The 25194-nt window shown below is 53.0% G+C and overlaps 8 protein-coding genes across 8 annotated transcripts; 6 read left to right on the top strand and 2 right to left on the bottom strand.

Moving 5' to 3' along the window:
• Positions 1 to 271: 271 nt before the first annotated feature.
• P168DRAFT_301745 (nonhemolytic phospholipases C family protein) lies at positions 272 to 2351 on the top strand (the record flags this gene model as incomplete). Its single annotated transcript, XM_024838562.1, has 5 exons — positions 272 to 397; positions 477 to 559; positions 616 to 883; positions 932 to 1055; positions 1108 to 2351. 5 exons carry the CDS (start codon positions 272 to 274, stop codon positions 2349 to 2351), a joined length of 1845 nt encoding a protein of 614 aa, XP_024697783.1.
• A 2177-nt stretch (positions 2352 to 4528) lies between these two features.
• On the top strand, positions 4529 to 6909 carry P168DRAFT_294869 (putative choline kinase; the record flags this gene model as incomplete). Its single annotated transcript, XM_024837988.1, has 4 exons — positions 4529 to 5448; positions 5504 to 6023; positions 6073 to 6216; positions 6271 to 6909. 4 exons carry the CDS (start codon positions 4529 to 4531, stop codon positions 6907 to 6909), a joined length of 2223 nt encoding a protein of 740 aa, XP_024697784.1.
• A 658-nt stretch (positions 6910 to 7567) lies between these two features.
• On the bottom strand, positions 7568 to 8690 carry P168DRAFT_324197 (putative 26S proteasome-associated ubiquitin C-terminal hydrolase; the record flags this gene model as incomplete). The annotated part of the gene is made up of 4 exons (XM_024840798.1): positions 8606 to 8690; positions 8462 to 8556; positions 8233 to 8389; positions 7568 to 8203 (listed from the first exon to the last, which is right to left on the bottom strand). Exons 1-4 carry the CDS (start codon positions 8645 to 8647, stop codon positions 7568 to 7570), a joined length of 930 nt encoding a protein of 309 aa, XP_024697785.1. The 5' UTR covers positions 8648 to 8690.
• Positions 8691 to 10414: 1724 nt separating this feature from the next.
• Positions 10415 to 13030, top strand: P168DRAFT_247743 (acyl-CoA synthetase). The gene is made up of 3 exons (XM_024834092.1): positions 10415 to 11135; positions 11182 to 12736; positions 12800 to 13030. Exons 1-3 carry the CDS (start codon positions 10696 to 10698, stop codon positions 12890 to 12892), a joined length of 2088 nt encoding a protein of 695 aa, XP_024697786.1. The 5' UTR covers positions 10415 to 10695; the 3' UTR covers positions 12893 to 13030.
• A 1007-nt stretch (positions 13031 to 14037) lies between these two features.
• Positions 14038 to 15109, top strand: P168DRAFT_324199 (uncharacterized protein; the record flags this gene model as incomplete). The annotated part of the gene is made up of 1 exon (XM_024840799.1): positions 14038 to 15109. The coding sequence occupies exon 1, from the start codon at positions 14306 to 14308 to the stop codon at positions 15107 to 15109; it is 804 nt and encodes a 267-aa protein (XP_024697787.1). The 5' UTR covers positions 14038 to 14305.
• A 4351-nt stretch (positions 15110 to 19460) lies between these two features.
• Positions 19461 to 20834, top strand: P168DRAFT_315214 (glycoside hydrolase family 16 protein; the record flags this gene model as incomplete). The annotated part of the gene is made up of 3 exons (XM_024839877.1): positions 19461 to 19548; positions 19623 to 19903; positions 19992 to 20834. The coding sequence occupies 3 exons, from the start codon at positions 19461 to 19463 to the stop codon at positions 20832 to 20834; spliced, it is 1212 nt and encodes a 403-aa protein (XP_024697788.1).
• Positions 20835 to 21431: 597 nt separating this feature from the next.
• P168DRAFT_287262 (uncharacterized protein) lies at positions 21432 to 23124 on the bottom strand. Its single transcript, XM_024836536.1, has one exon. The coding sequence runs from the start codon at positions 22963 to 22965 to the stop codon at positions 21613 to 21615; it is 1353 nt and encodes a 450-aa protein (XP_024697789.1). The 5' UTR covers positions 22966 to 23124; the 3' UTR covers positions 21432 to 21612.
• Positions 23125 to 23141: 17 nt separating this feature from the next.
• P168DRAFT_32742 (threonine--tRNA ligase MST1) lies at positions 23142 to 25142 on the top strand. Its single transcript, XM_024841241.1, has 2 exons — positions 23142 to 24971; positions 25030 to 25142. The coding sequence occupies exon 1, from the start codon at positions 23305 to 23307 to the stop codon at positions 24898 to 24900; it is 1596 nt and encodes a 531-aa protein (XP_024697790.1). The 5' UTR covers positions 23142 to 23304; the 3' UTR covers positions 24901 to 24971; positions 25030 to 25142.
• Positions 25143 to 25194: the final 52 nt, after the last annotated feature.

Consider the following 25194-nt stretch of genomic DNA (forward strand, 5'->3'; position numbering starts at 1 on the left):
ATGTCCTGCAGTCCATAATAAGAAGGACTGCCCTGCAGCTAACCCACCGTAGAAGAATAGTATAGGAGGAGGCCTCATCCGGGGTCCGAGATGGTGCTGACGATGGGGAGGCCGATCCGATGCGCCGATCGCGACCATCGTCTCCATCGCAGTCGAAGTAGTGAGAAAATCTGTCAGCTACTTAAATCATGGGGTACCCCGCCAGCATGGATCCTTCGACGCTGAATTGACTTTCTGCGCCGCGTTCCTTCGGAGGTTATTCAACGGAGCAATGGGTTTTATGCTGGGCTCTGCCCTGCTGCTGCTGCTGGGGGCTAGCACGCCTGTTGCGGCGGGCTCGCTGAAAGATATTGAACATGTTGTGATTTTTATGCAGGAGAATCGGTCGTGGAATAGTGTATGCTCACTTGATTGATTGGTCGATTGATTGATTGGATATGGTTTTGGCTGGTTATCGCTAATGCTCTGCTCGCTAGTATTTTGGCACCATGGCCGGTGTTCGAGGATTCAATGATCCCAACGTGCAGATTAACGATGATGGTCAGCCGGTGTGGTACCAGTAAGACCTACAAAACCTATCAGTGTTGGCGCACACTGACCCGTTGATCTGTATAGAAAAGTGAATCCCGTCCTGTCGAAAGGCGCAGAACACCTCCTCCCGTGGCACTTGGGATACAAAGACACCGAATACTGGACGGACGCGATCCAGTGCCTCATCGCAGGAAGCAATTTCTACTACGGTAACCAGGGCGCCGTCAACCATGGAAAGAATGACCTCTGGGCGAAGACTCAGACCGCGTGGAGTTGGGGGTACTATAAGCGCCAGGATCTTCCTGTCCAGTATGCTCTGGCTGAAGGGTGGACGACGGGCGATATGTATCAGGTTGGTAGATAGTGGGATCGGCTGCAGGGTTGTTCTAACGATCAGTAGGAGTCATACATCACCTCCACCAGTCCCAACCGTGTCTCTCTCGTGAGCGGCTCGATCAACATCCCAGGCGGTCCGCAGACCCCCGACCAAGGCGGTCCCTACATTGACAACAATGAAATCCCAGGTGTGTATATATTCTTCTCTTCCTGCCCCGTATCCATGAGACTAACCAACAGGCTGCTTCCCCGCACACACCAACTGCTACCCCCTCAAATGGCAAACCATCTACGAAATCTACGAAAAAGCAGGCGTCTCCTGGCAGCTGTACCAGGACATGAACGACAACTTCGACGACAACCCGCTCGCCTGGTTCAAGCAATACCAGGACGCCTCGGACGACTCCCCCCTCACCAAGAAAGGCATGTCCACAGTAACCTTCGACGAATTCTACGCCGCCGCCGGCAACGGCACCCTCCCCGAGATCAGCTTCCTGATCGGCCCGGCCCCGCTGTCCGAGCACCCGCCCTACCAGCCCAAAGACGGCGCCTGGCTCCAAAAGCAAGTCGTCGACGCCGTCACCAAAAGCCCCAAATACAACTCCACCCTCCTCATGATCAGCTACGACGAATCCGGCGGCTTCGGCGACCACGTCAGCCCCTTCCACTCCCCCGAAGACACCCCCGGCGAATGGATGGAAGACCCATACGGCAAATACGGCAAGGTCTTCGTGGGGCCCGGCGTGCGCGTCCCGTTCTACATGATCTCGCCCTGGACGCGCGGGAATCGCGTCTTCACCGAGCGCGCAGACCACAACTCGCAGATCCTGTTCGTGGAGGAGTGGCTGGAGGCCCGCGGGTACAAGGACGTCCGCACACCGGAGATGGTCCCCTGGCGCCGCGAGCACATGTCCAACCTCGTGGGCGCGCTCGACCTCGACCACCCGGATCCGACCCTCCCCGACCTGCCGGAGGCAGAGGAGCCGCGCACCCTGGGCGATCTCTACACGGGGATGGCGCACTGCGCGGCGACGCACCCGCTCACGCGCCCGCCGGCACCCTTCGGCAAGCAGGACAACGTGACTGAGGCGCTGTGGTTCGAGGACGGGTATAAGGAAGTTGTTGGCGCCCTGACAGAGGGCCGATACCTGACGTTCGAACAGCAGGGCAAGGCGCTGACCAACCCCGGTCACAATGCGAGTGCGGTGACGCGCGCGCCGGCGCATGCTGACCACCGCGATCGCAAGCAGCGGTGGGTGATCCACTATACGGAGGACGAGGAGAGCCAGATCTTCCGGGTGTCGAGCGCGCTGGATGGGAGGTGGCTTGGACCGCGCGGGACGCTGGTGTCGAAGCGCGAGAAGGCGGCGGATGTTCGGACGAAGTTCTTGGGGAATGGGAGGGGGTATAAGCTGGAGTATACCGACGGGAGCCCGCTGGGGAAGAGCGGGGAGTATACGATTTGGAGTGTGACTTATCATTAGTACTTTTTACCTATTGTCCTGGATTATCTGACAGTCAGGATTGATAGCGTCTATATAGTATAATATATGGTTTCTACGGAGTATTCTGTACAATATCTCTAGTTAACTAACTACAAGTAATTACTGTAATGCCCGAGGCAGATGATAAAGACACCATATATGCCTCAGGCACAATCACATCAGCACGCCAAGCCGACCGGGCAGCGACGGCAGGAAATTGCTCAGGCAGACAAACGGGGTTTTCGGAGGGAAAAAGGGAAAGGCTTGTGAGACAGCAAGAATGTTGTTGGTGGTGGTTGTTCCCCTCTCGGAATCTTCTTTAATGCAGACCCTCTCCCCACTTGGAATTTCCCCTCTTCTTTCTTCTTTCAAACTACCAACAGCAAACAAACCATCGACTGTCTTTTCTGTCCATGTCCACTGTCCAGTCACCATGGAAGAATTGATTGATTGAAATATTGCCCTTGCAGCTTATTATCCCATGCGCCATTGTATGACCCTTAAGATGTTCAATATTCGGCTATCCGGTTGTCCGGCTACAGTTACAGCTCCAGTACAGACAGCTACAGCTACAGCTACAACTATCCCAAAGCGACAATAATTACTCCAAGATGAAGAAAAACAAGCGATGAAGAAGGAAGAAAGAAAGAAGGAGAATCAATCCACCTATGATAGTGCCTGATAGCGCACTCCGTACCTATCAAGGGGCCATCTCTATCCTGAAGGAGTTTGGTTCGACAACTCCAGCTTTCCCATGCGACTATCTCTCCATCGTACGGGATCAGCTCCCAGACCAGCGGGACGATGCTGTTTCAAGTACGGAGTACGGAGTCTCCGTACATGAACGGTCTATCCCTTATCTCCCTGTTGATCCACGATGCCTATCATGGATTGATTGACGGTCTTATCTTGTATGCTCGACCGCCCCGGATTGTTAGCCGTGCATGCGTCATGCATCATCAAGCCACCACCATCCATCTTCATACTGTGGAGTGTCTGTCAACCAGATTGAATCCATCACCAGGCTGTTCAAGATGGATTGATCAGACTCTGGATGAGGCATGGTAGAACATCGCCCAGATCAGTGTCAAAGCCATCAAATTTGCTCTTTAGTATCGATGATGGCATCATCTTGGGGTGACATCGGGTCACCTGAGGCACACCTCGCTGCCTGATAAGCTTCCATTCGTTTCGGCTTTTTGGTACTTTTATCTTATTCCTTTTTTATTATTTGAATTTCCTTTTCCATGAGTCTTGGCTTTGATTTTTATTTGATCCTTTTATTTTATTCTTTTATCCTGATTTTTGACTGTTAACCGTTTGACTGTTAACTGTTGGACTGTTGGACTGTCGCCACTTTGCATCATCCACCACGACCACTTCCGACCATATCTTCTTCCTGGAACTGCCTCCTGTTCCTGTTCAGTCACCACATCCATCGCTGGTTACCTTAAGTGTTCCATCTTTTGGTCTGTCCCTGAACCTGACAACTCTTTCTCTCCACTTGTCACGTTCTGACTCTCGTGCCTTTTAACCCGTTTGAGATTTGGTTTTTTTTGCCCCCACTTTGGCGCGATCGTCTCCTTTTTTTCCTTCCCTCGTCCTTACTATTTCTTCAACCTCTGATTTGATTTTATTTTTGTCCCGCCCTATTATCCACTCTGATCTTTTCCATCATCCTGAGTGAATCAGGAGGGGACGTACCCTCAAGGCCACGAGTGCTACATGCTCCATCGTCCGGGTCTACGGTGGACCTCCCGAGTGCCTTAAAAAGCTCGACAATCCCCAACGTGACCGATTTCCTTCTGTGAACACCTGTCTCGTGTTCTACACTTCACTTGGCCATGCCTTCCTTCGCCGACCCCAATGGTGCTGACTCCGGTCGTGAGATTGAAGGTAGGCGGATTTTTTTTTATTAATTTCTTAAATCCTTCTGGTTTTTGACCTTGCCCCATTGCCTCCCTCCCCCCCCACCCCCCTCTTTTTGTAGGAGTAAGATTCTCTGCGGTTCTCGCCGGGAATCAAATCAAACCACCCATTGCGACCTTCCTTTTTTTCTCTCTTCTGCCCAGATGCTCTACCCGATCTTTTCTCCCCTCTGCGCCTAATTTCTCTTCTCTCGCTTCCATCCATCGCGACATCTGAACCTCTTCTTCTCTTTCCTCCGACCGAGATTGATGGATTCTGACCCCTCTTCCAAAGGTCTGCAGCCCATCCTGGGTACCGGTCTGAGTGTCCCTTTCCCGAAAGTCCGCCCCGCCGCCAATGGAAACGGCACCCCCGCCGTGGCGCCCGATCATGCCCTCCCCCGGAGACACCGTACCTCCATCAGCATGAGACCCGCGTCCCGTTCCCATCGCCATACCGTGTCCATGAGCAGCCAAACCTCCAGCACCTTCAACGAACCCCTCACCCGCGAGGACCGAGAGAAGAATGGCGAGGATGATATCCAGTACAACCTGTTCAGTCAGGTCTACGAATGGCTCCAACGCGAAAAATATAAGCAGAAGTCCCGTGGCGCTGCACAGACCGATGGCCCGGGAAGCGATGGAGATGACGACGACGAGGATACCCCCGCGGCACCGTCCAGGGAGCCGCCGTCGCATGACGCCGCCCCACCGTTGGCTCTGGAAAATTTAGAAAAGATCCTCCTGCAGTATGCGACCCACGGAATGCCGCCGGCTCGTCGCCCGGGCCGTCGACGCAAGGGACTCCGCCGGGGCTCCGTCTCGGATTCCGACTGCACGGATGTCGAAGCGGCTCCCCCCGCGGTCGATGCGGTGCTCGATAATTCCAAGACCCTGGCGTATACCGGTGGTGGCGCCGAGGAAGAGGACGGCGAGGATGGTGAGCTGTCGCGGAAAGCTTCGGACCGGGAGGCCTGGATGGTCTTCAAGAGCGAGATCCTTCGTATTACGCAGACGCTCCGGCTCCGGGGATGGCGCAAGCTTCCCGCGGACCTGGCCGGCGACATCGAAGTGGTCCGACTCAGCGGCGCCTTGACCAATGCTGTCTACGTCGTCAATCCCCCACAGAACATTCCCCCGCCCAAAGCGGAGGATGGCTCCTATACCCTGGTGCCTGCCAAGCGTCCCGCGTAAGTCCTTATGCGGCCTTTTTTTTTTTTTTTTTTTCTTTGCTAACTTCCTTAGCAAACTTCTTCTCCGGATCTATGGGCCCCAGGTGGACCACCTGATCGACCGCGAGAAAGAACTGCAGATCCTGCGACGCCTCGGACGGAAGAACATCGGACCCAAGGTGCTGGGCACCTTCAAGAACGGTCGTTTCGAGGAGTACTTCGAAGCACGGACGTTGACCCCGCCCGATCTGCGCGACCCCGCGACCATGGTGCAGATCGCGAAGCGCATGCGAGAGCTGCACGAGGGTGTCGAATTACTGGAGGACGAGCGAGAAGGCGGCCCGATGGTGTTCAAGAACTGGGACAAGTGGGTGGACCGCTGCGAACAAGTCATCAACTGGCTGGACAAAGAGATCCGATCCCGTCACAACGAGGCGAAATCGGCGTCGGAGCCCTGGCGCCGACGGGGCTTTGTCTGCGGGGTCCCGTGGACAACCTTCCGCAAAGCCGTCGATAATTACCGACAGTGGCTGGTTACCAGTTGCGGGGGAGGCACCGAGATCGAGCAGAATCTCGTTTTCGCTCATAATGATGTGAGTACCCCTTCTTCGATGTGATAGACCGAGGCTCATGGATGTATAGACCCAATACGGCAATCTACTTCGCTTGGAGCCCGCCTCAGAGTCGCCTCTGCTCCGCCCCGAGAATGAACACAAGCAGCTGGTCGTCATCGACTTTGAATATGCGTCGGCGAACACGCCAGGCTTTGAGTTCGCCAACCATTTCGTGAGTGCCCCCGCAGGTTGCGTTTGATTTTGTTCGCTGACGCTGACGAAACAGTCTGAATGGTGTTACAACTACCACGACCCGGAGAGATCCTGGGCGTGCAACACCAAAGCCTTCCCCACCCCGGAGCAGCAGCGTCGCTTCATCACGGCGTACTTGACTCATCGTCCCGGAATGAAAGGACCGTCATCCTCTCCTTCAATCACTCCTCTCATGCGCGGCATGGCGTCCGCGCACATGTCGACCCTCGCCCCATTGGATCTGGACACGCCGGACGCCGATCCGCAGGCGGCAGCCGATACAGTGCGCGCGCACGAAGACAGCATGGAAACCAAGATCCAAAGCCTGATGCACCAGACGCGACTCTGGCGCGTGTTCAACTCCGCGCAGTGGGTGGCCTGGGGCATCGTGCAGGCCAAGGTCGACGGCATGGAAGAGGGCATCGCAGCGGACGCAGTATCCAGCGGGCTGAGCTCGCCTACGGAATCTCCCGCCAATCGAAACCACTCCCGCACCCCGTCCGTCGACTCCACCGCAGCCGACGACGAAGAAGACGAGTTCGACTACCTGGCCTACTCCCAGGATAGGGCGATGTTCTTCTGGGCCGACCTGCTCGAGATGAACCTCATCCGGGAGGACGAGCTGCCCGCAGAGACAGTCGAGAAAGCCAAAGCGCGAATGACTGGTTATTGATCTAACCTGTATCGATCAACAGTCTGCATTGATGATAAGAGGGTGATGGGGGTGCATGTCGATATGAATGATACAGCTTCGAACGGACAAATGCGAGGAACGACTTCTTCAACAGGGTCAGCATGTTGTTCTGCAGATATCATGACTCACGATGTACATATAACTGGTTACATAGTATGATGATAGCGAGTGGATTTAGCTCTAATAATCTACATGGCTCTGTTCAACGAGGGCTTTTATATCTGCATGGATTTGTGTAGTTAGTTTATGGGTGGGGTGATTGGGAGATTAGGTGGGTGGTGTATAGGTAAGGTATTGTCTTGCTGGTAGTATGATATTGATCTGTATCTATCTATATCTATATCTCTATCTCTATCTCTATTGAAATATAGGAATGGGCAAATCAAAGTATCGAGGTCATTTCCTAGGGTAGAGTGGTTCAATATCACATACTGAATGGGGTTATATAATGAGTGGTAAGTGGTACTACAGGAGCCAATACCTATAGCCATGTAGGGACGTCAATCATGTCTATTCATAATATAGCCATAAAGACACAGATACTCCAGACATATCTCATAAAAGGAGTAACTGAAGAAATAAGAAATAGAGAATAGAGAAAAAAAAAAAAAAAAAAAAAAAAAAGAAAGAGAAGAAACTACCTCCTATTCAACCTCCTCTGAGTCTCCCCCTTCGCCTTCTCAACCCACTCCTCAAACTCCCCCCTCCCCTCCTTCATCCCCGCAACCCCCTTCAACACCTCCCCGATGAACCCCACAAAGTTCGACCGCCGCAGCGTATTCTCCCACGCCCACGCCCGCCTCTTCCGCTCCTCCCTCTCCATCAGCTCCGCGTCGCCGATCTCGCTCGCCCGGAGTCGCAAGTCCCGCACGACGGCCATGAGGTTGAACCGCGTTTCGCCCTCGGGGTACCGCGCGATACGTCGCTGGAGAACACCGATGACTTTCTCCGCGAAGTCCTCCCCACCACCGGTTTCTGCACCCGCGCAACTCCCGTGCGAGATGGGATAAGGCTGCAGCCCGTCCAGCTCGTACAACGTGCCATTCACAGCCGTGTACGCGATGAAATGGTAAGCGTCTCCTTCTTCCTCGTTCGCGTCGCGCGTCGTCTCATCGACGAAGGGGCTCGCCTTCGCGAAGGCGTTGTGCGCTGTGCGGATCTCTTCGCTGTTGGAGAGGGCTTCGCCGCGGAGGTCGGGGGGAAGCCGGTTGTGAAGTCTTTGAAGGAGTGGAGGGTGGGGCCGAGTTCGATGGGCTGGGTTTGCTTGGGATTGCTGTCTTGGTTGAGGATCACGGAGAGGACAGCTTGCGTGCCGCAGGCGTTTTGGATTGTTTGCGCGGCGAAGAAGAGGTTTTCGGGGGGCGTGGTGTCGTAGGTTCCGTCTAGGGGGGTTGTCGTGGTTTGGGTGGGCGCTTGGTCGCGCATCCATTTGAAGAGGAAGATTACGCCGTAGACGGGGCTGGACTCGTCTGTTAGATGGTGCCATGGAATTGGTGTATTCTTTAATGGAACGGAATTGGGAGGGGGATACCTAAGTGAGCGAATGGTGTCTGCGTCTAGTGAGATGAGCTCTTCGAACTGGACGCCTTTGACGCCGAGGTTTTCGACCAGCGAGGTGAAGACGCCCTGCAGTGGTTTAGTTGTGTTTCCTATTTCCTGGTCATGATGCACATACCTCGTCGGACTCAATTGTGCTCCAGCCGCCTCCGTCGGCCATTTTGGTTGATGATGGTGGTTTCAAGGGAGTAAGTTGTTTAGGAACTGGTGTGGTTGATAGTTGATTGATTGAATTGATGGGTTATGTCATTTGAGCTGTGATGGCGGTTGTTTGCATTGTTTGTTAGCCAAGCCTGTATATCTGGTCAACCAACTGGGGAGAATTATCAGTTCTGGACTGTTATGAGTAGAGAAGAAATATTAAAAATCTTTCCAGAGAGTATATTCTATTATCGGCATACTGGTATGGTTGTTGAGAGCTGTTATGCCTATTCAAAAGTCATATACACGGCATCTTCTGTTCCAGGAGTCGCATAGTATATGTGGAAAATACCATACAGGAACTTCACTAAGTATGACAGGAACATTTGGATTGTCTAGTATGATAAGTTTGTTAAACCAGCAGCTGATGTGATGGAGGCTTGGTAAGCTGTATTTCACGTTGGGCCATGGGCTGCCTCGAATTTATATACTCGAGTCGTAGCTTGGTTTATGAGCAAAGCCATTTGCAGTTCTGACTAGTTATGATTGTGCATTAATTATGCCACGTTAAGTCTTTATCTACTGTCTTTCATACTGGACATTCTTGATCTTATCAAGCTATACTACCAGTGATATTCCATCCTCATCCATTAGCGAGTTTATCGAGAACTATCTTCACAGCAGATTATATCTTCTATTCCTATTCTCCTGGCATTAACATACTCTATCCCCGAACTAATCACCAGAAACCGACATACAAGGATACCATACCCAGCCATCACTGCTAGCTCGATACTCGGTCCAAACTACCGATATCCAGACTAAACAACAGACCATCTGGCCGATTACTATCGTCTCTCGGCTCATCACCCTACCCCACTCACCTCCTAGCACTCGGCTACCCTTAGCATCTGGCTAGCAGCGCAGGAGGCGGCGCCGTATCCACCGTACACCGACACGGATAAGACCCTTTCGGTGCCAAGGGCTCTCGACTCGCACCGAGGGCAGATGACCCTGAAAACGAGCCCGTGGCGCATCAGTACATGGCGTCTTTGGCTTGAATAAAGACCCTGTTGTGGTCTGGAAGCAGCGGACCACCGGGTCATGCTGACCACAAATACGGCTGATTTAGTGGGGTTGGAGGGTGTAACGACCGTTTGGTGGCGGGGTGTCACAATGTCAATGCGGTGCATAGCCTACCGTCGAGTGTCGACGATAAGTAGCGGAGTGGAGATTTGAAGCGTGAGATAACAACTGATCTCCTGAGCTACCATGTAGTGAAGCTGAGTTGACCTGTATATTTCTTGGAACACTTTTCTTTTTATCAAACCGTGGATTTGTTTGATTATTCTATTATCTTTGCTTCGGGCCACTGACACTGGTCTCGAGGTCTGTACCTTGCGTGGTCTCCTGCATCCAATCTATACGATCAGTCCGAGGAATAACTAATACCCCCCGGCAGTATAGGGAATGATTTCCGGTTCCTAGATTGACCGGATGAGATCGGACCTCGATTCGGTCCCATGAACCGATACGCTAAGAATGAAGGCCTACTAATCAAAATGTCGGGCTGGCCTCGGTGCGGATGTGCGTTGTTGACGGGCGCTAATATCTGACATGTGGATGGATGATCCGGGACTAGAGTGGACTAGATGAACCATGGAAGGTCTTGCTTTGGTGTTTTGGTGTCCACCGCGTGTCGGATTGGGCTAATTCGAGCGGGAGCTCCGTGCTCTCTTTTTCCTCTTTTTCGTTTTCCCGTCTTCTTTTGTCCATTTGGTCTTCTGACTTTTCCCTTCCCCGCAATAAATTCGACGGACTGTCTTTCTTTCTCACTAGTTTGGAACCTGTTGCCACAGCTCCTCACCTTGTCTTTTTTTTCTCCTCCCTTTTCCTCTTCCTTTCACTCTCTCACTCACACTCTCGCTTGGTCGCTCGCTTTTGCCTTCACCAACCCCCCATTCCTACGATCCACCGTTCGATTCAGCAGGCTGGATCCGACTCTATATATATCACGATTCGGTTAATATAATATAATAGTCTCGGAAATCCTCCGGACCCGACATCATGGCCAACCAGCGGGAGCACTACATCCCCAAGATGCACAAGAAACCTCCTTTTTCCTTCGAGGTTTCCGACGTGGAGAAGATTTCGGGAGAAACCCTCCCCCGCCGGAACATCAGATGTAAGGACGGCCTCATCAACCAGCCCGACCCCTCGGTCCGAACCATCTACGACGTCGTCACCTACGGCGCCAAAAAGTTCGGCAACGCGAGATGTATCGGAACCCGGAAGGTCCTCAAGGTGCATAAGGAGACCAAGGTCGTGAAGAAGGTGGTGGATGGCGCGGAGAGGGACGTCCCCAAGGAGTGGTCCTACTTCGAACTGAGTCCCTACTCTTTTCTGTCGTTTGTCGAGTTCCAGGCCCATGTGAGCACCCTTGGTGCCGGGTTGAAGAAGATGGGGATGGAGCAGGGTGATAAGATCCATCTCTACGGCGCAACCAGGTACGTCGCATGATCATGGAGTGTACTATAAAGCTGACCCCTGTAGTATGAACTGGTTCTCCATGGCACATGGCGCGTTTACCCGATCTTGCGCCATCGTGACCGCCTATGACACCCTCGGCCTCGAGGGTCTCCAGTGGTCCCTCAAGCAGACGAAATCGAAAGCCATCTTCCTCGATGCGAGCCTATTGTCGACGCTCAACGATGCCTTGTCCGAGGCCCCCGCCATCCAATACGTCATCCTCAACAATGAGTCCGAACCGAGCCAGCCCGAGCTGGACAGGCTCCAGCGCCAATTCCCCCATGTCCAGGTCTTCCAGTTCGATGAAATCAAGCAGCTAGGCGAGGAGAACCCGGCGGAGCATGTCCTCCCGGAACCCGAGGATCTCGCCTGTGTCATGTACACCTCTGGCACCTCGGGCCCGCCCAAGGGCGTGACCATCAAGCACAAAGCCGTCGTGGCGGCGATTGCCGGTGCAACCTCGATTGTCGGCCCCCACATCGGCCCCGGGGATGGGCTCCTCACCTATCTCCCGCAGGCGCACATCATCGAGTTCCTCTTCGAGAACGCGGCTCTGTTCTGGGGCGCGACGATGGGCTATGGGTCTCCCCGGACCCTGACCAAGGCCTCGGTCCGCAACTGTGAGGGCGACATCATGGAATTCCGCCCGAGTGTGCTCGTCGGCGTCCCGGCGGTCTGGGAGACGATCCGCAAGGGCATCGTAAACCAGGTCAACGGAGGCAGTTTCCTCACCCGCAACCTCTTCTGGGGCGCTCTCTCTCTCAAACAGTTCCTCGTGGGGAAGAACCTTCCGGGCATCCGGCTCCTGGACAGTCTGGTCTTCGACAAAGTCCGTGCCGCCACGGGAGGGCGGCTGCGCCTGACCATGTCCGGCGGCGGGCCCCTCGCCAAGGACACCCAGCGGTTCATCTCCATGGCCGTCTGCCCCGTCATCAACGGGTACGGTCTGACCGAAACGTGCGCGATGGGTGCGCTCTGCGATCCCCTCGCCCTGACGTTCGACGCCCACGGCGACATCCCCACCTCAATCGAGCAGAAGCTGGTGGACTTCCCGGAAGCGGGGTACTTCACCACCAACGACCCGCCCCAGGGCGAGCTCCTCATCCGCGGAGACCCGGTGACCACGGCGTACTACGACAACGAGGAGGAGACCAAGCTCGCCATCCGAGAAGGCGGGTGGTTCATGACCGGCGACATTGCCGAGTTCGACAAGAACGGACATGTCCGCATCATCGATCGCAAGAAGAACCTCGTCAAGACGCTCAACGGCGAGTACATCGCGCTGGAGAAGCTCGAGTCCATCTACCGGGCATCGCCGCTGGTCGCCAACATCTGCGTCTTCGCCGCCGCGGACCAGAGCCGACCGATCGCTATCATCGTCCCGGCGGAGCCTGCCCTGATGCGACTTGCGAAGGACAATGATATCCCGGGCAAGGGGATGGAGGACGTGATCGACAACCCCAAGATCCGTAGCCTCGTCCTGGCCGAGCTGCAGAAAGCGGGCCGACAGGGCCGTCTGGCGGCGTTTGAAATCATCGAAGGTGTTGTTTTGGATAGGGACGAGTGGACTCCCCAGAACGTACGTATATCCTTGTCTCCTCCGTTTGTCAACGACTGTACAGAATGCTAACACGATTAACAGGGTATGGTGACCGCCGCCCAGAAGGTCCAGCGCAAGAAGATCTTCCAGAAGAACGAAAAGGCCGTCGAGAAGGCCTACAAGAAGGGTCAATAGACTCTACCTTATCAGCCTTTCATTGGATATCATTTATTAGCCGCAGGTGGGATGGCATGGATTTCGGATAGCACATTACTCAAGCATTATTGATGAAGATCATCTACTGTAACGATATACTAATATTTTCTCTCTTCCTTCCTTCCTTTCTTTCTATACATATGAATCTCGTAAGATAGCTAGCTAGCTAGTCTCGGTGGCACATGTAACACGATAAGCGAGTTAATCTACTTTGCGGGGACCCCGAAACGGCCCTGTCAGACACACGCGGACTATATCTGGATCGAATCGAATCTGATTAGATGAGAGATTCACGCTTGCGTTGGAAGTAGATTCGATACGAACTCCGCCAGGGTGTTATATACGGCCAACAGTCCAGTCCAGACCATTCAGCTCTTGTTCTCATTGCAACAAGCAGTAGATCAGACCAATAGGTGAAATGAACGGTGAAATCCCTGGGTTTAAACCAACAGGCCAAGACGAGGCTGGGTGGAGAATTCTGGCCATTGAATTTATTTAATTTTCCGAGGGTCGGATAGTAGGCAGGATTGCTTTACTGCTATCCCGTGTTTTTGGTCCACTGGGTAATTATTCTCTAGCCTACTCAACTTAGTTAGTCTTAGGTTTAGGTTTAGGTAGGTAGGTATTAGTCTGGACTTATAATCCACTGAACAAAGCATTGTCGGAGGGCGGAGGACTCCGTCTGCACTAGCCTACCTACCTAAGGTACTTACTTACCTAACCCTACATTTCACAAAAGTGTCATGTCATGTCGATGCCATCGAAAGAATCTTCCCTTCCCTTCACTCCCCCCACATCTTAATCTTTATTTCAGCCCCCTCCCAACTAATTGAAGTCAACGAGGCTGAAGTGGAAAATGAAGGACGGGACCAAAACCTCGTATTCATGCAGCCAAGACGGGGGCCCCGTCTGTGGAATCAGCGAACGGGATTACTGGTCCTTCTTAGCTGACTTAGCCTCTCTGGGTAGGAAAAGGTGATCAGCGCGGTGAAATCCGTGACTAGCCTTCTTTGGTCCTCTAACTGTTACTGTTAACTGCAGAATGGACGAGGGGGAGGTGGATGGATGGGGTGGATATATGCGAGGGGAAGAGGGCGTGGGCGTGGGCACGAGCACGGGCTGCTGTCAGTTAGTAGGCTGGGAGGCACTAGAGGTTGAATCCTGGGATGAAAATCTAGTTAACTAGTTAGTTCGGTCGTGTTGGTTGGTTTGCTATAGGGGGAAATATTCTTCTTATTTCAGTTCTTTCTTTCTTTCTTTACATATTACATACTGTTGCTGCTACATTTTGCATATCGTTACAATTATGCCTATTCCATAGGGATATCTCCACCATACACAGAAACCCATCGCCAACACTACAATACCTACAACACTACAAAACCAACCAAAATGCACCCCCTCACCCCCCTCCTCCCCCTAACCCTCGCCTCAACCGCATCCGCATGGGCCCTCATCTGGCGCAACGCCTCCGGCTTCCCTCGCACAGAACACACCAACGAAATCCAACCATGCAAGCAAATCGACCACGCCGAAGGCGAGCAATTCGACTGGGACGCGCAGGGCGGCGACTGGTGCATCTACTTCTACATGCAAGACAACTGCACCCAGGGCAAGGGCCACGAGTGCAATAACCGCGACTGGGTCACCACCGCGAAGGCGGATCTGAAGTCGTTTAAGATCGAGGAAGGGTTCTCGTCCAAGGCGACGGTGCCGACGGCTACTGCGACGGAGACGGTTACGGTTGATCGGGATGTGGAGGTGCCGGTGAGTGCGCCGCCGAGTGCGGGGGCGATTGCGGGCGCGATTGTCGGGGCGATTGTTGGTGCGGTGGCTTTTATTTTGCTGGGCTGGTTTTTGGGGAGGAGGGGCGGTGCGGGTGCTGCTGGGGTGGAGGGGGATTCGGCTGCTGCTGCTGGCGCTGGGGGAGGAGATGCTGCTGCTGCTGCGGCGGCGGCGGCGGTGGCGGCGGCGGCAGAAGAAGAGGAGAAGAAGAATTTTGTGGCCCCAGAGCGTCCACCTACTCGACCACAACACGTCGACAGCTTCTCGAATACGTCGCAGATGACGCCGCCGCTTCATCCGCCTGTCCCTGTGGCGTATCCGCCTGCTGAGTTGCTTGCTACTACTGGGGGCGTGGAGATGAGTGATTCGCATCGGGTGCTGGAGATGGGGCAGGGGGGGAGGAATGAATAGTTTTGTCTGTCTTGTATTGATTGATGAGTTGATTGATGGGATAGGTTGGTTTGGGATGGGACGGGGTAGGGTTTGGAGTATGAGAGGATGGATTCGTGGGTTTGACCTTTGCTTTTGGTTTGTGTATTGTTGAGGTTGGTGTGGTGTGGTGTTTTGAATTATTGTTAGCGATATAGTATAATCGATATACCCTTTGTTTAGTATGGTCTTTTTGGTATTCTTCCTTGTTAATGTTGATTGAGATAACAGGAAGATAAGTGTATATCTTTGGTGTCTACCCCATAGTCATGATCGATATGAGGCAGAGTAGTAGGAGTAGTAGGAGTAGTAGATAGACTATTAGCAATGCATGATATCTCCACTCAAGCATAGCACAGTCGTTTTAAACGTCTGGCTTTTGCCCGGCATTGTTTATGTTATGTTGGCTTGTTTATCCTATGTTGACTTGCTGGCGGATTGTAATAGCATCAGCATTGGACGATGATGTTCTTTGTATATAAATATGGTAGTTCCTTCAGTTAGTAACATAGGTATAACATATGAATATCGCGTTCTAGTAGGTGTGAGATTGCTGGATGTAAGTTTGAAATTAGGCAAGATGCAGTTTACTCCGTTTTATGACATTAGGCGTTTCCTTAGTCCACGGTTGAGTCAAGTGAAATATAGAATATTCAAGTCAAATATAAACTATCCCTAAATGTTGGGTGTTGAATGTTGAGTGTTGAGCTCTGGAAGATATCAATGTAGAAACATAAACATAGGAAACAAACAGACAGACATGCAGTCGGGGTATATGGGCAGAATGAATAAAACAAACAATAGATCAGAAGGGAAGAAGACAAAGGGAAAGACACTGGTTCAACCAGTTTCATAGATATGTCGGTTTGGGGTATAGCAATCAATCAAGCACATCAGTCAAGGGCATGTCGCGATAAGTATGCGCATCATATCGGTGGATATCGAATATAAGAAGCGATCATCAAGGGGTCAACACTGGCTATGTCGTATGTTCACGCTTCAGTGTTCCACAGCATCATAGTAACTCAATGTGATTGAGGAGGATGGGATAATGTCTAGTCCTCAAGATAGTAAAAGCCCCGTCGCAAGGTTACGAACAAGACGGTAGCTAGCGTCATCGCACAACATGCCCGTCTCTGCCCATCGTACAGACGGTGGTCACGTTTGATATCATGCGGTAGGACAGCCGGTCCGCTTGCGATACAGTCCAGATGTCGGGCACCGGGTAGGGCGGAGAAAGGGTGGGGACATCGCCTCGTGGTACTCCAGCATGGGTGGGGAGATGGATGTGTGTTGAACACGGAGTCGTTGCAGGGTTTCGTCGGGTGTCACAGTATCGGATAGGATAGAATAGAATACGTCGATATCAAGATATCAAATCGACCTGATGGGTCCGGACGGTCGCTCAGTTGACGTAGACCATCACCGCAAAGGAGATTAGGCAGAAACACAGCGGAATAAAGACCTTCCGATCCATGTCCGGGTTGGGAACTGGTGAGGATGCGCTGGTGACGGAGCGGGAGTGTGAGTGGCGGGATGATGATTTGGAGGATGAGTGGCCCATGTTAATCTTTCTAGAGTGGTTGATGCTGTAGTATACGAAGGGAAAGAGGAGGGAAGTGAGGAGGAATGAGATGAAGAATAAAGGAGAAGAGGGGCCAGGGTCATTGTATTCAACGTGGCACCCAATGACGCCCCAACATGCCGCATCCCCAACAGATTCATCCGGCCATTGGTTGGTGGTCGCGGGGTAGTCCGATTAGGAAAGGTTATTGTGCCTGTAGATTCAGGCAGTACTCCCTACCTCCTGATACATTAATTATGTCGGCTGGATAAATCTGTTAAGCAGATGTTTACATAATGCGCACCCCTGTTGGTCGAGTCATGTGAAGGCCGACGGTAGTAATCAGTCAGCTGACTGACACCCAGAGCGTGCGCGTTCGAGCCTCGCCGGTGTCAGTTTTTTCTTTTTTTCCCTTTTATCTTTCTCTCTTTATATTTTTTTGTTACGGGTTCTCGAGTTCCATGGACCTTCCTCGGCCCACTTCTCCCTGTCCCGTGAATTTGACCAAGACAGCAAACTATCGATGTTCACCTCCACCTATATCTCCTTTCCAGACCTGAAACTCCATGATCCGTACGGACATGTCAGTTGAGGCTGCCACGCAGGAATTACACAATCCAACTGTTTTGTCCGACGTGGCCATGATACAGCTGCAACATCTCATCTGATGTCCTGTTTCGTACTCGTAATATGGAGTATGCAGTACGTGGTCCAAAGGTGGGACTTTCAGCCGACGGCCGTGGTCTCATCTGTGGGGGTGTTCCGTTAAACCAGCCTGAACCGGGGTGTGGCTGTGGGAGAGGTCCATTTGGGAAATGGCCTCCACTATGGCCACCAGAACAAAATGATGTATTACTTGAGAAGTTCATCATGGGGTTTGGTAGACTCCATCATTCTAGAGGGGAAAAGGAGGGTCTTCCCCATATCATCCACCCTCAATAATTCTACTGAAATCAACATCCACATTTTATTCTCTCTCATACAGAGTATTGAAGTATGAGGTCATGAGTCCAATCAGACTAGAAATTATTACATTTGGAGTGGATAGGGGGGATTCCACTCTAGTCGTACTGATTATCATGATGATTTGCTGATAGGCATAGGGTCCCTTACCTTAGTTACTTTCCTCCTCTGATATTGTCCAGGTAACCAATATTGGACTATCAGTTACCTGGACAATATTGGAGAAGGAAAGTAACTGAGTCGTACTCATTAACCCGTCTACCAATACCTACCTGGTAGACACTAAGTAGTAGGTGGTGTACCATGTCTCAGCGCACAGGCCTCTGTCAGCAACCTAGAGGAATGGGAATCTCTAGTTTGATTAGTGTCGTTATATTGACTCTCAGGTGTAACTCTCAATCCTGTGACAGCCAAGAACATCATCTGGTACGGAGCACTCCGTAGTATTCTAGCCATTCCCGTCCATTCCTGTTATTCCATCTATTCCACCTCATCCATTCCAGCTCTCTCTTCCTTCCCTTAAGCGAATCATCCAAAAAGCAGAATAAAAAGGCAGAAATCAGACTAATTCCACCGGCCCACGGCTCGGGTGGGTTCGCCCCGTCAACCTGCGACAACTCCCTGACATGATCAACAGATCGACTCTGCTCCTCTGTTGATTCTTTCTCTATCCAGTATCTTGTCGCCTATCGTGACACCATCCAGGCACGCTTCCTTCCCTTCCTTTCACCTCTTCCATCCATGTTCTTTTGTCCTCCCTTCCACGTACTCTCCCAGTGGCAAATAACGATCTCTTCATTTCCTCGACTTGGCGTCCTACCGTGGTGCTCCTTGGCCCCTCTACACCAGTAGCACCGTCTACTCCTAGTGTCTGAGTAGTACACGCCTCCTCCGGTCAAAGTACCAAAGATAGCACTGACCCTTTTTCTTACTCTCTATGGGCTGGGCGAGGATAACTGTCAAATCACCACCCAAACAACACGAGCTCATGAGCAATGCTACCCTAAATCAAGCCAGTCATTCTGACATACTCCGTACAATTGGATCAGCTGTCCAAAAGCACAAGCTTTTCCCGTGCCACCCCCCTTCTTTATGCGCTGCTTTCCCCATCCTACGCAACCAGTGATCCTCCCGACTGCATTAGAGTCACCCTGTGGGTCATGGTCAACTCGTGGGTGGCCTCACGTCCTATCACCATCACTCCTTTCACCAACCATGAATGGGTCCGTCTCCATCCAGGGCTCCATCAGATCGGTGGCCGGTCAACTCACTTACCCACCCGTTCGCTCAATCACATTGTCTAGCCATTGCATGTCGTGACGCAGCCTGACCTTTGTCAGCGCTGTTTCCTTCTCGGACAATCCCACGATTTGCCCCAGGGGAAGCCCAGTGCTGCTCCCTCCTCCAATAGGCCGTAATCATCCAAACTCTAGACCTCTAGGCTTATCCACCAGTAATAGTCCCTCCGGTTGATTAACCAGCCTTCTTTGTCTCTCAGGGGATGCGAAAGTCAATTTAGCAGGGGACCTCCGTAAGCCGAGTACTATATCTATCTGACACTATCGCCAGGTAACCTCCTAGTCTCTTACTTCCCCATTTCTCCAGCAACGCTTGTCGTGGTTACATAGATCGGTCATTCGTTCTGTCGTTCTGTTTTTTTCTCATTTAAACGTTCGCTTCTCTCAACCAACCTTCCTCAGATTAAGTCGCCTTTATCCATCGTTAACTGGCGCCGTTTTTTGTTCCACACTTACCCTCGTTCGCAACCGCGACTCGCATTGGTCGACCTGACCTGCCGTGCACACCATGTTTTTCAAGTATGCGACCGCAGCCTTAGCTGCATTGGCGCCTCTGGCCTCAGCGCAGACCTTTACAGAGTGCGATCCGTTAAAGAGTAAGCCTACGCTTTCCAGGCGGTTGCGCTCCGCCCGTTCTACCATCTGGTGAACACCACTAACAGCGCTATAGAGACCTGCCCCAACGACAAGGGCCTGGATACCTCGTCCTACGAGGCCGACTTCACCAAGGGCGAGTCGGCCCTCGACAAGTGGAAGACCCAGTCCAAGTCGATCAACTTCGGCGATCAGGGTATGGAGCTCACTATCGACAAGCAGGGTGATCACCCGACTGTTGCGACCGAGTTCTATATCTTCTTTGGTAAGGTCGAGGTCGAGATGAAGGCTGCGCCGGGGACGGGTATCGTGAGCACTATTGTGCTTGAGTCGGATGTTTTGGATGAGATTGACTGGGTATGTTTTTTTTCTTTCTTGCCTTCCTGTTGAAACTCGAGGGAAACAAGTGCGCACGCGCATAAAACCCCATTCTAATAACACACAGGAAACCCTCGGAGGCGACACCACCCAAATCCAAACCAACTACTTCGGCAAAGGCGACCACTCCTCCTACGACCGAGGATCCTTCGCGGATGTGGACCGACCCCAGGAGACCTTCCACACCTACACCGTGGAGTACAACAAGGACGCCATGACCTGGTCCATCGACGGCAACGTTATCCGCACGGTAGCCTTCCAGGACGCCAAGGGCGGCTCCCGCTTCCCCCAGACTCCCATGCGCGTCAAGATCGGTACCTGGGCCGGCGGCGACCCGGACAACGACCCCGGCACCATCGAGTGGGCCGGCGGCGAGACCGACTACAGCGCTGCCCCCTTCACGGCTTACATCAAGTCCGTCAAGATCGAGAACGACAACCCCGCTTCGGAGTACAGCTACTCTGATAACAGCGGCTCCTTTGAGAGCATCAAGAAGGAAGGCGGTAAGGATGACTCCGATGATGATGATGATGATGATGAAGACTCCTCAAGCACCTCCTCCTCTTCCTCCTCTACCTCTTCCTCCACTTCCACTACATCCTCCTCAAAGGAGGAGTCCACCTCCTCAGACGAGGCGACCACCACTGGCGAGTCCGCCTCAAGCCCAACTGGATCCAGCGCCGCCTCAAAAACCGAAGACAGCGACGGCGCGTCTGCAACGGGCCCTGGCTCTGGCTCCGGCTCTGGCTCCCACTCTGGATCAGGATCTCCCTCAGGCTCCCCCTCTGGTGGCGCCTCTACCCCCTCCCCCAGCTCCTTCAACAGCGCCGCCCCCTCCAGGACCTCCATGGACGGATCGTCTCTTGCCCTCGTCATCCTAGGCCTCTTCACTGCCATGCTGCAGTTCTGAATACTCTAAGCGGGATTATACTGGATGCTAACTGGTCCGTATCCAGGTGCTTAGGTTAATGATTTATTAATTTATTTACTGTCTTTTATGTCTTGGTTGGGTTGGGATGATGCGGGTTTTTTGTGTTATTTTTTTTTTGTCTTCTTTTTTGATTGGTTTCTGAATACCTCTGTGTGTGCTTGCTTGTCTGTAGCTATAGTACATATCATTCAGCGGTTTGGCTACCGTATGTCTTCTTCTTACTCTTAACTTCCTTAACTTCCTAGTGAACTGTTTTAAAATGGTCTAGTCGTAGGTCTTGATTTGATCACCCTTCTCTTCCTTTCTAACTCGCAAATATTGCATTTCTAAGGCAGTCAATCAGTCGGGCCACTGTGAAGTGTCAATCCCACTCGTCTTTACTGACTTCCTCCTATCGGACTCAATCAACCTCCACCCTCCGTACTACCCATCTAACGGTGATATCACCGGGCAAAGTTGTTCTGACTTGTACAATTATGCACCTACCATCCAACTAATAAACTCAATCATGCAGCCAAGGATTGGGATAACTCTATTAGCTACGGAGTACGTAAACATACGCATGTTTGATCGCCACTAAAGCTTTCGTAAATAAATTAATGCTAACTCACATCGACACGTCCAAACGCCACGCACATATAACAAAGCCGTTAATCGTCCGTATTCATCATGATAACCGTTGTGTTACGTGGCAGGTTGTCCACATTATCCACAAAAAAACAACAAAAACAACAAAAAGAAAAAAAGGCAATACTGGTTAAATAATGTTCCCCTTCTTCTGTTGATACGCGTGTAACCGGTAAGAAAGGTTGTCGACGACGATTGAGACGGGTTCGTGCTGTGCGGCGGCTTCGCGGAATGTTTTTAGGAGGGATGATGGAGCCGGGATTTCCTGATTGCTGTCGGTGAAGGAGAGGAAGGTTCCGAGGGCGCGGCCCGGGATGATGGAGTTGAGGAGACTTTTGATGCTGCCTGATGGGCCGGGGGAGCCTGTCGGTGGGGTGCGGCCTGTTTCTCTGTTGACGATGGCGTCGATGGACTTTATATGGTCGTCTAGTCGGGCTAGATCGTTGGATAGCGCCTCCGCTTTGGATTGCATGCGCGCGGTCAGTTGGTCGAGGTACTGCTCGCGGCGCGACATCTGCGTCAGTGACAGGCGTACGTCGGAGGGCTGCGCGCCGTTGTCGCTGCTAGCTGCTGAGGCGGCGCCCGTCACTACGAGGTTGTCGACGGCGGAGCGGATATCCGCTTGCAGGGAGTCGAACTTCCAGGCTGCGGTTCGAGTTGCCGTCCAGCAGCCGTCGAACTCGAGGTCCAGCTCGTGCTTGGTGCCTGGGTAGGCGGCTTTCAGGGCGGACTGGACGGCGCGGAGCTTGGACTCGGCTTGTTTGAGGCTCGGGCTGAGGGGGGACATCTCTTGGAGGGTGGTGTTGAAGAGGATTTCGAGGGATGCTTGGGCGTTTTGGATGGGGTCGTGAGGTTGTTGCGGGGTGGGGGGTTGGGGGAAGCGTGGGGTGCAGCTGGTTGGGTAGAGGGTTGGGATTGCGGGTATGTTGCACAGGGATTGGTATTGTTGGGTGAGTTCGGGGAGGATGAGCAGATGGGCGATTGCGAGGATGAGGAGGGCGTTGAGGACGTGGCGGAGGGTGGTTAGGAGTTGTGAGGTGGATTGGGGACTCGATGCGCTTGTCTTTCGCGAGGTGTTTGATGCTGTAGGCTGGTCCTGGTCCTTCTTGGGGGTTGTAGTATAGGCCTGGCTGTCTCGCTTGGTCTCTTGTGTTGGCCGTTGGTGTCGCTGTTTGAGCTGCCCTTTCGACCGCACGACGGGCGCAACCCATGATCCCTCGGAGATAGGCGCCTCGTATATCGAGGGCATGATCAATTCTGGCCCCGAGAGCGAGGACGCAGAGGTTGCCAGCGAGTCCGAGCCATTGCGGTCCTTGCTGCGCTTTTCGCTTTTGGGTCGGGGACTGTGTTCTGAGGTGTTGGTTTTGGACGGCGACGCTGTCTGTAAAATGGTCTGCTCTTCCTCCTTCGGCTGGCTGGACGCTACGACCCAGGACTCGCCCAGGATCGGACGCTCCTCGGGACGCGGGGCGTTTGTTGACATCGGTACTTGGTGTATCTCGGATGTTGGCCGATATGAAGATCAAGACGGGAAACAGACTTTGGTTGGAAGTTCAAGACACCACAGTGGACCCTAGCCCACTATATACGCTCAATTTCCTCGAAATGTAAGGGATCACTATCCCCAGATTGCTGAATCCCGAGTAAATACGTCGGCGGCGGCGGGTGAAGAACAACAATCCTCAGAGTGGGGAATGCAGACACATCACGGCTACACTAGTCCCCGTTGGGCCGATCGTCGGTCGGCACAAATTCCATCCTCGCCGACGACTGCATCTTCAACGCTTCTTCACGCGTACTTCAGCCCTGCCACCTCCTCACTATGCGTCGATTACACCTGCTTTTACGGCAGTCTCGGCTCTACTCACACCAGTCACCTGTCTCCCGACATCACCTCTTCCGGATCCCCAGAGCACGATGGCTCTCCACAACCGCGACGCGACTCTGTTCCTGCTCCGAGCCGCAGTCTAGCCCAACACAAACCTCAGCTCCAACTCAACCGTCGACCTCGGCGCAGGATTATCGCAGCCTCGGACTCGAACAAGACCTGTTCACCACGTCCCCCTACAGTCCTGGATCACCTCTCTTCCTTCCCAATGGCACCCATGTCATCAACAAACTCATCACCTTCCTCCGCACCCAATACCTGCAGTATGGATTTCGCGAGGTTCTGACCCCGACCATCTACAAACGATCGCTATGGGAGGTATCCGGCCATTGGCAAAACTACAAGGATGATATGTACGAGGTCCGCGGAAGAGGCGCCATGGATGAAGGGGAGGGCGAACTGGGCGAGGACGAATCCTACGGCCTGAAGCCCATGAACTGCCCCGGCCACTGTCTCCTGTTCAAATCGCAGAACCACTCCTACCGGGAACTCCCCATCCGCTACGCAGACTTCAGCCCGCTCCACCGCAACGAAGTCTCGGGCGCGCTGAGTGGACTGACGCGAGTGCGTCGCTTTCACCAGGACGACGGGCATATCTTCTGCCGGCCGCAGCAGATCAAGGGCGAAATTGCATCGGCGCTCGGGTTCGTTGATCTGGTGATGACGACGTTTGGACTGGGGCCGTATCGGTTGGTGCTGTCGACGCGCCCGGAGAAGGACTTTATCGGGAGTCTCGACCTGTGGAACAGCGCTGAAGCGCAGCTGCGCGATGCCCTCAACGACACGGGGCGGGAATGGGCGTTGAATGAGGGCGACGGGGCATTCTACGGCCCGAAGATCGATATCCAGCTTCAGGACCATGCGGGTAAATATCACCAGCTATCGACCATTCAGCTGGATATGAACCTGCCTGAGCGGTTCGGACTCGAGTACCAGGTGGCCGAAGGCGAGGAGGACTACAACCCCGCGACACCAGGGCGGGCGCGACCCGTGCTGGTCCATCGGGCCAATTTTGGCTCGATCGAGCGCTTCCTGGCCCTGTTGATCGAACAGTATGCGGGTCGTTGGCCGTTTTGGATGTCCCCCCGACAGGGGATCGTCCTCACCGTCAACCAGGATGAGGCCGTGGTCCAGAAAGCGCACGAGGCGGTGGCCCAGATTTCCGGTTTTAAAGCGCTTCAGCCCGGCCTAAACTCTAGCGCAGTCCCACAGCCGCTCACCTCCGTCGACTCGACCTTCTTGATTGACATTGACGACAGCGCCCAGACGCTCGGAAAGAAGATCCAGCGCGCCAAGCAGATGAACTATAACCTCATCTTCGTTATGGGGCCGAAGGACATCGCCGAATCCCGCATCTCGCTCGATATCAGCGGCCAACTCCGGGGAAAGCCGAATGGGAGTGCCGAGAAAACTCGAGAGGTGATCTCCAGCCACTTGGGTGGGGGGGCCCTGGAAAAACCTCGGGGAATTCCACTGCGGGTGGACCGTGTCCACGATCTCTTGGTCCAGTTAGAGAGACGTTTTGTATGATACCTATTACTCATGTAATATATCCGGGGTGTAATATATAGATGTACGATATTCAGAACCAGATTCTCATGGTGAGTCATTTCAAGATATCTCCTCGGACTTGGGAGCCATGGGTAACCCCTGCCTCAGTAGGCTGCCACGACGGGTTCATCTAGAGTTTGATCGTGAAGCCTTGGCTTGCATACTAGTTGGTCAGCGTCGTGAAAATTGCCCGATACATCCATCATCTAATCATTTGTCATCTGTCATGGATTTCACTAAGGTTTTAGCTCCGTGGTGGCAGCCTGTTATTTG

This window comes from Aspergillus campestris (genome assembly GCF_002847485.1).
Source record: "Aspergillus campestris IBT 28561 chromosome Unknown P168scaffold_1, whole genome shotgun sequence".
NCBI classification, from domain to species: domain Eukaryota; kingdom Fungi; phylum Ascomycota; class Eurotiomycetes; order Eurotiales; family Aspergillaceae; genus Aspergillus; species Aspergillus campestris.

Bases quoted from the DNA above. Each gene is read 5' to 3' on its own strand.
- P168DRAFT_32742 (XM_024841241.1), top strand. From the start codon at position 23,305: ATGCGTCGATTACACCTGCTTTTACGGCAGTCTCGGCTCTACTCACAC.
- P168DRAFT_247743 (XM_024834092.1), top strand. From the start codon at position 10,696: ATGGCCAACCAGCGGGAGCACTACATCCCCAAGATGCACAAGAAACCT. The intron at 11,136-11,181 runs GTACGTCGCATG...TGACCCCTGTAG, and splicing joins CATCTCTACGGCGCAACCAG to TATGAACTGGTTCTCCATGG. The intron at 12,737-12,799 runs GTACGTATATCC...CACGATTAACAG, and splicing joins ACGAGTGGACTCCCCAGAAC to GGTATGGTGACCGCCGCCCA.
- P168DRAFT_287262 (XM_024836536.1), bottom strand. From the start codon at position 22,965: ATGTCAACAAACGCCCCGCGTCCCGAGGAGCGTCCGATCCTGGGCGAG.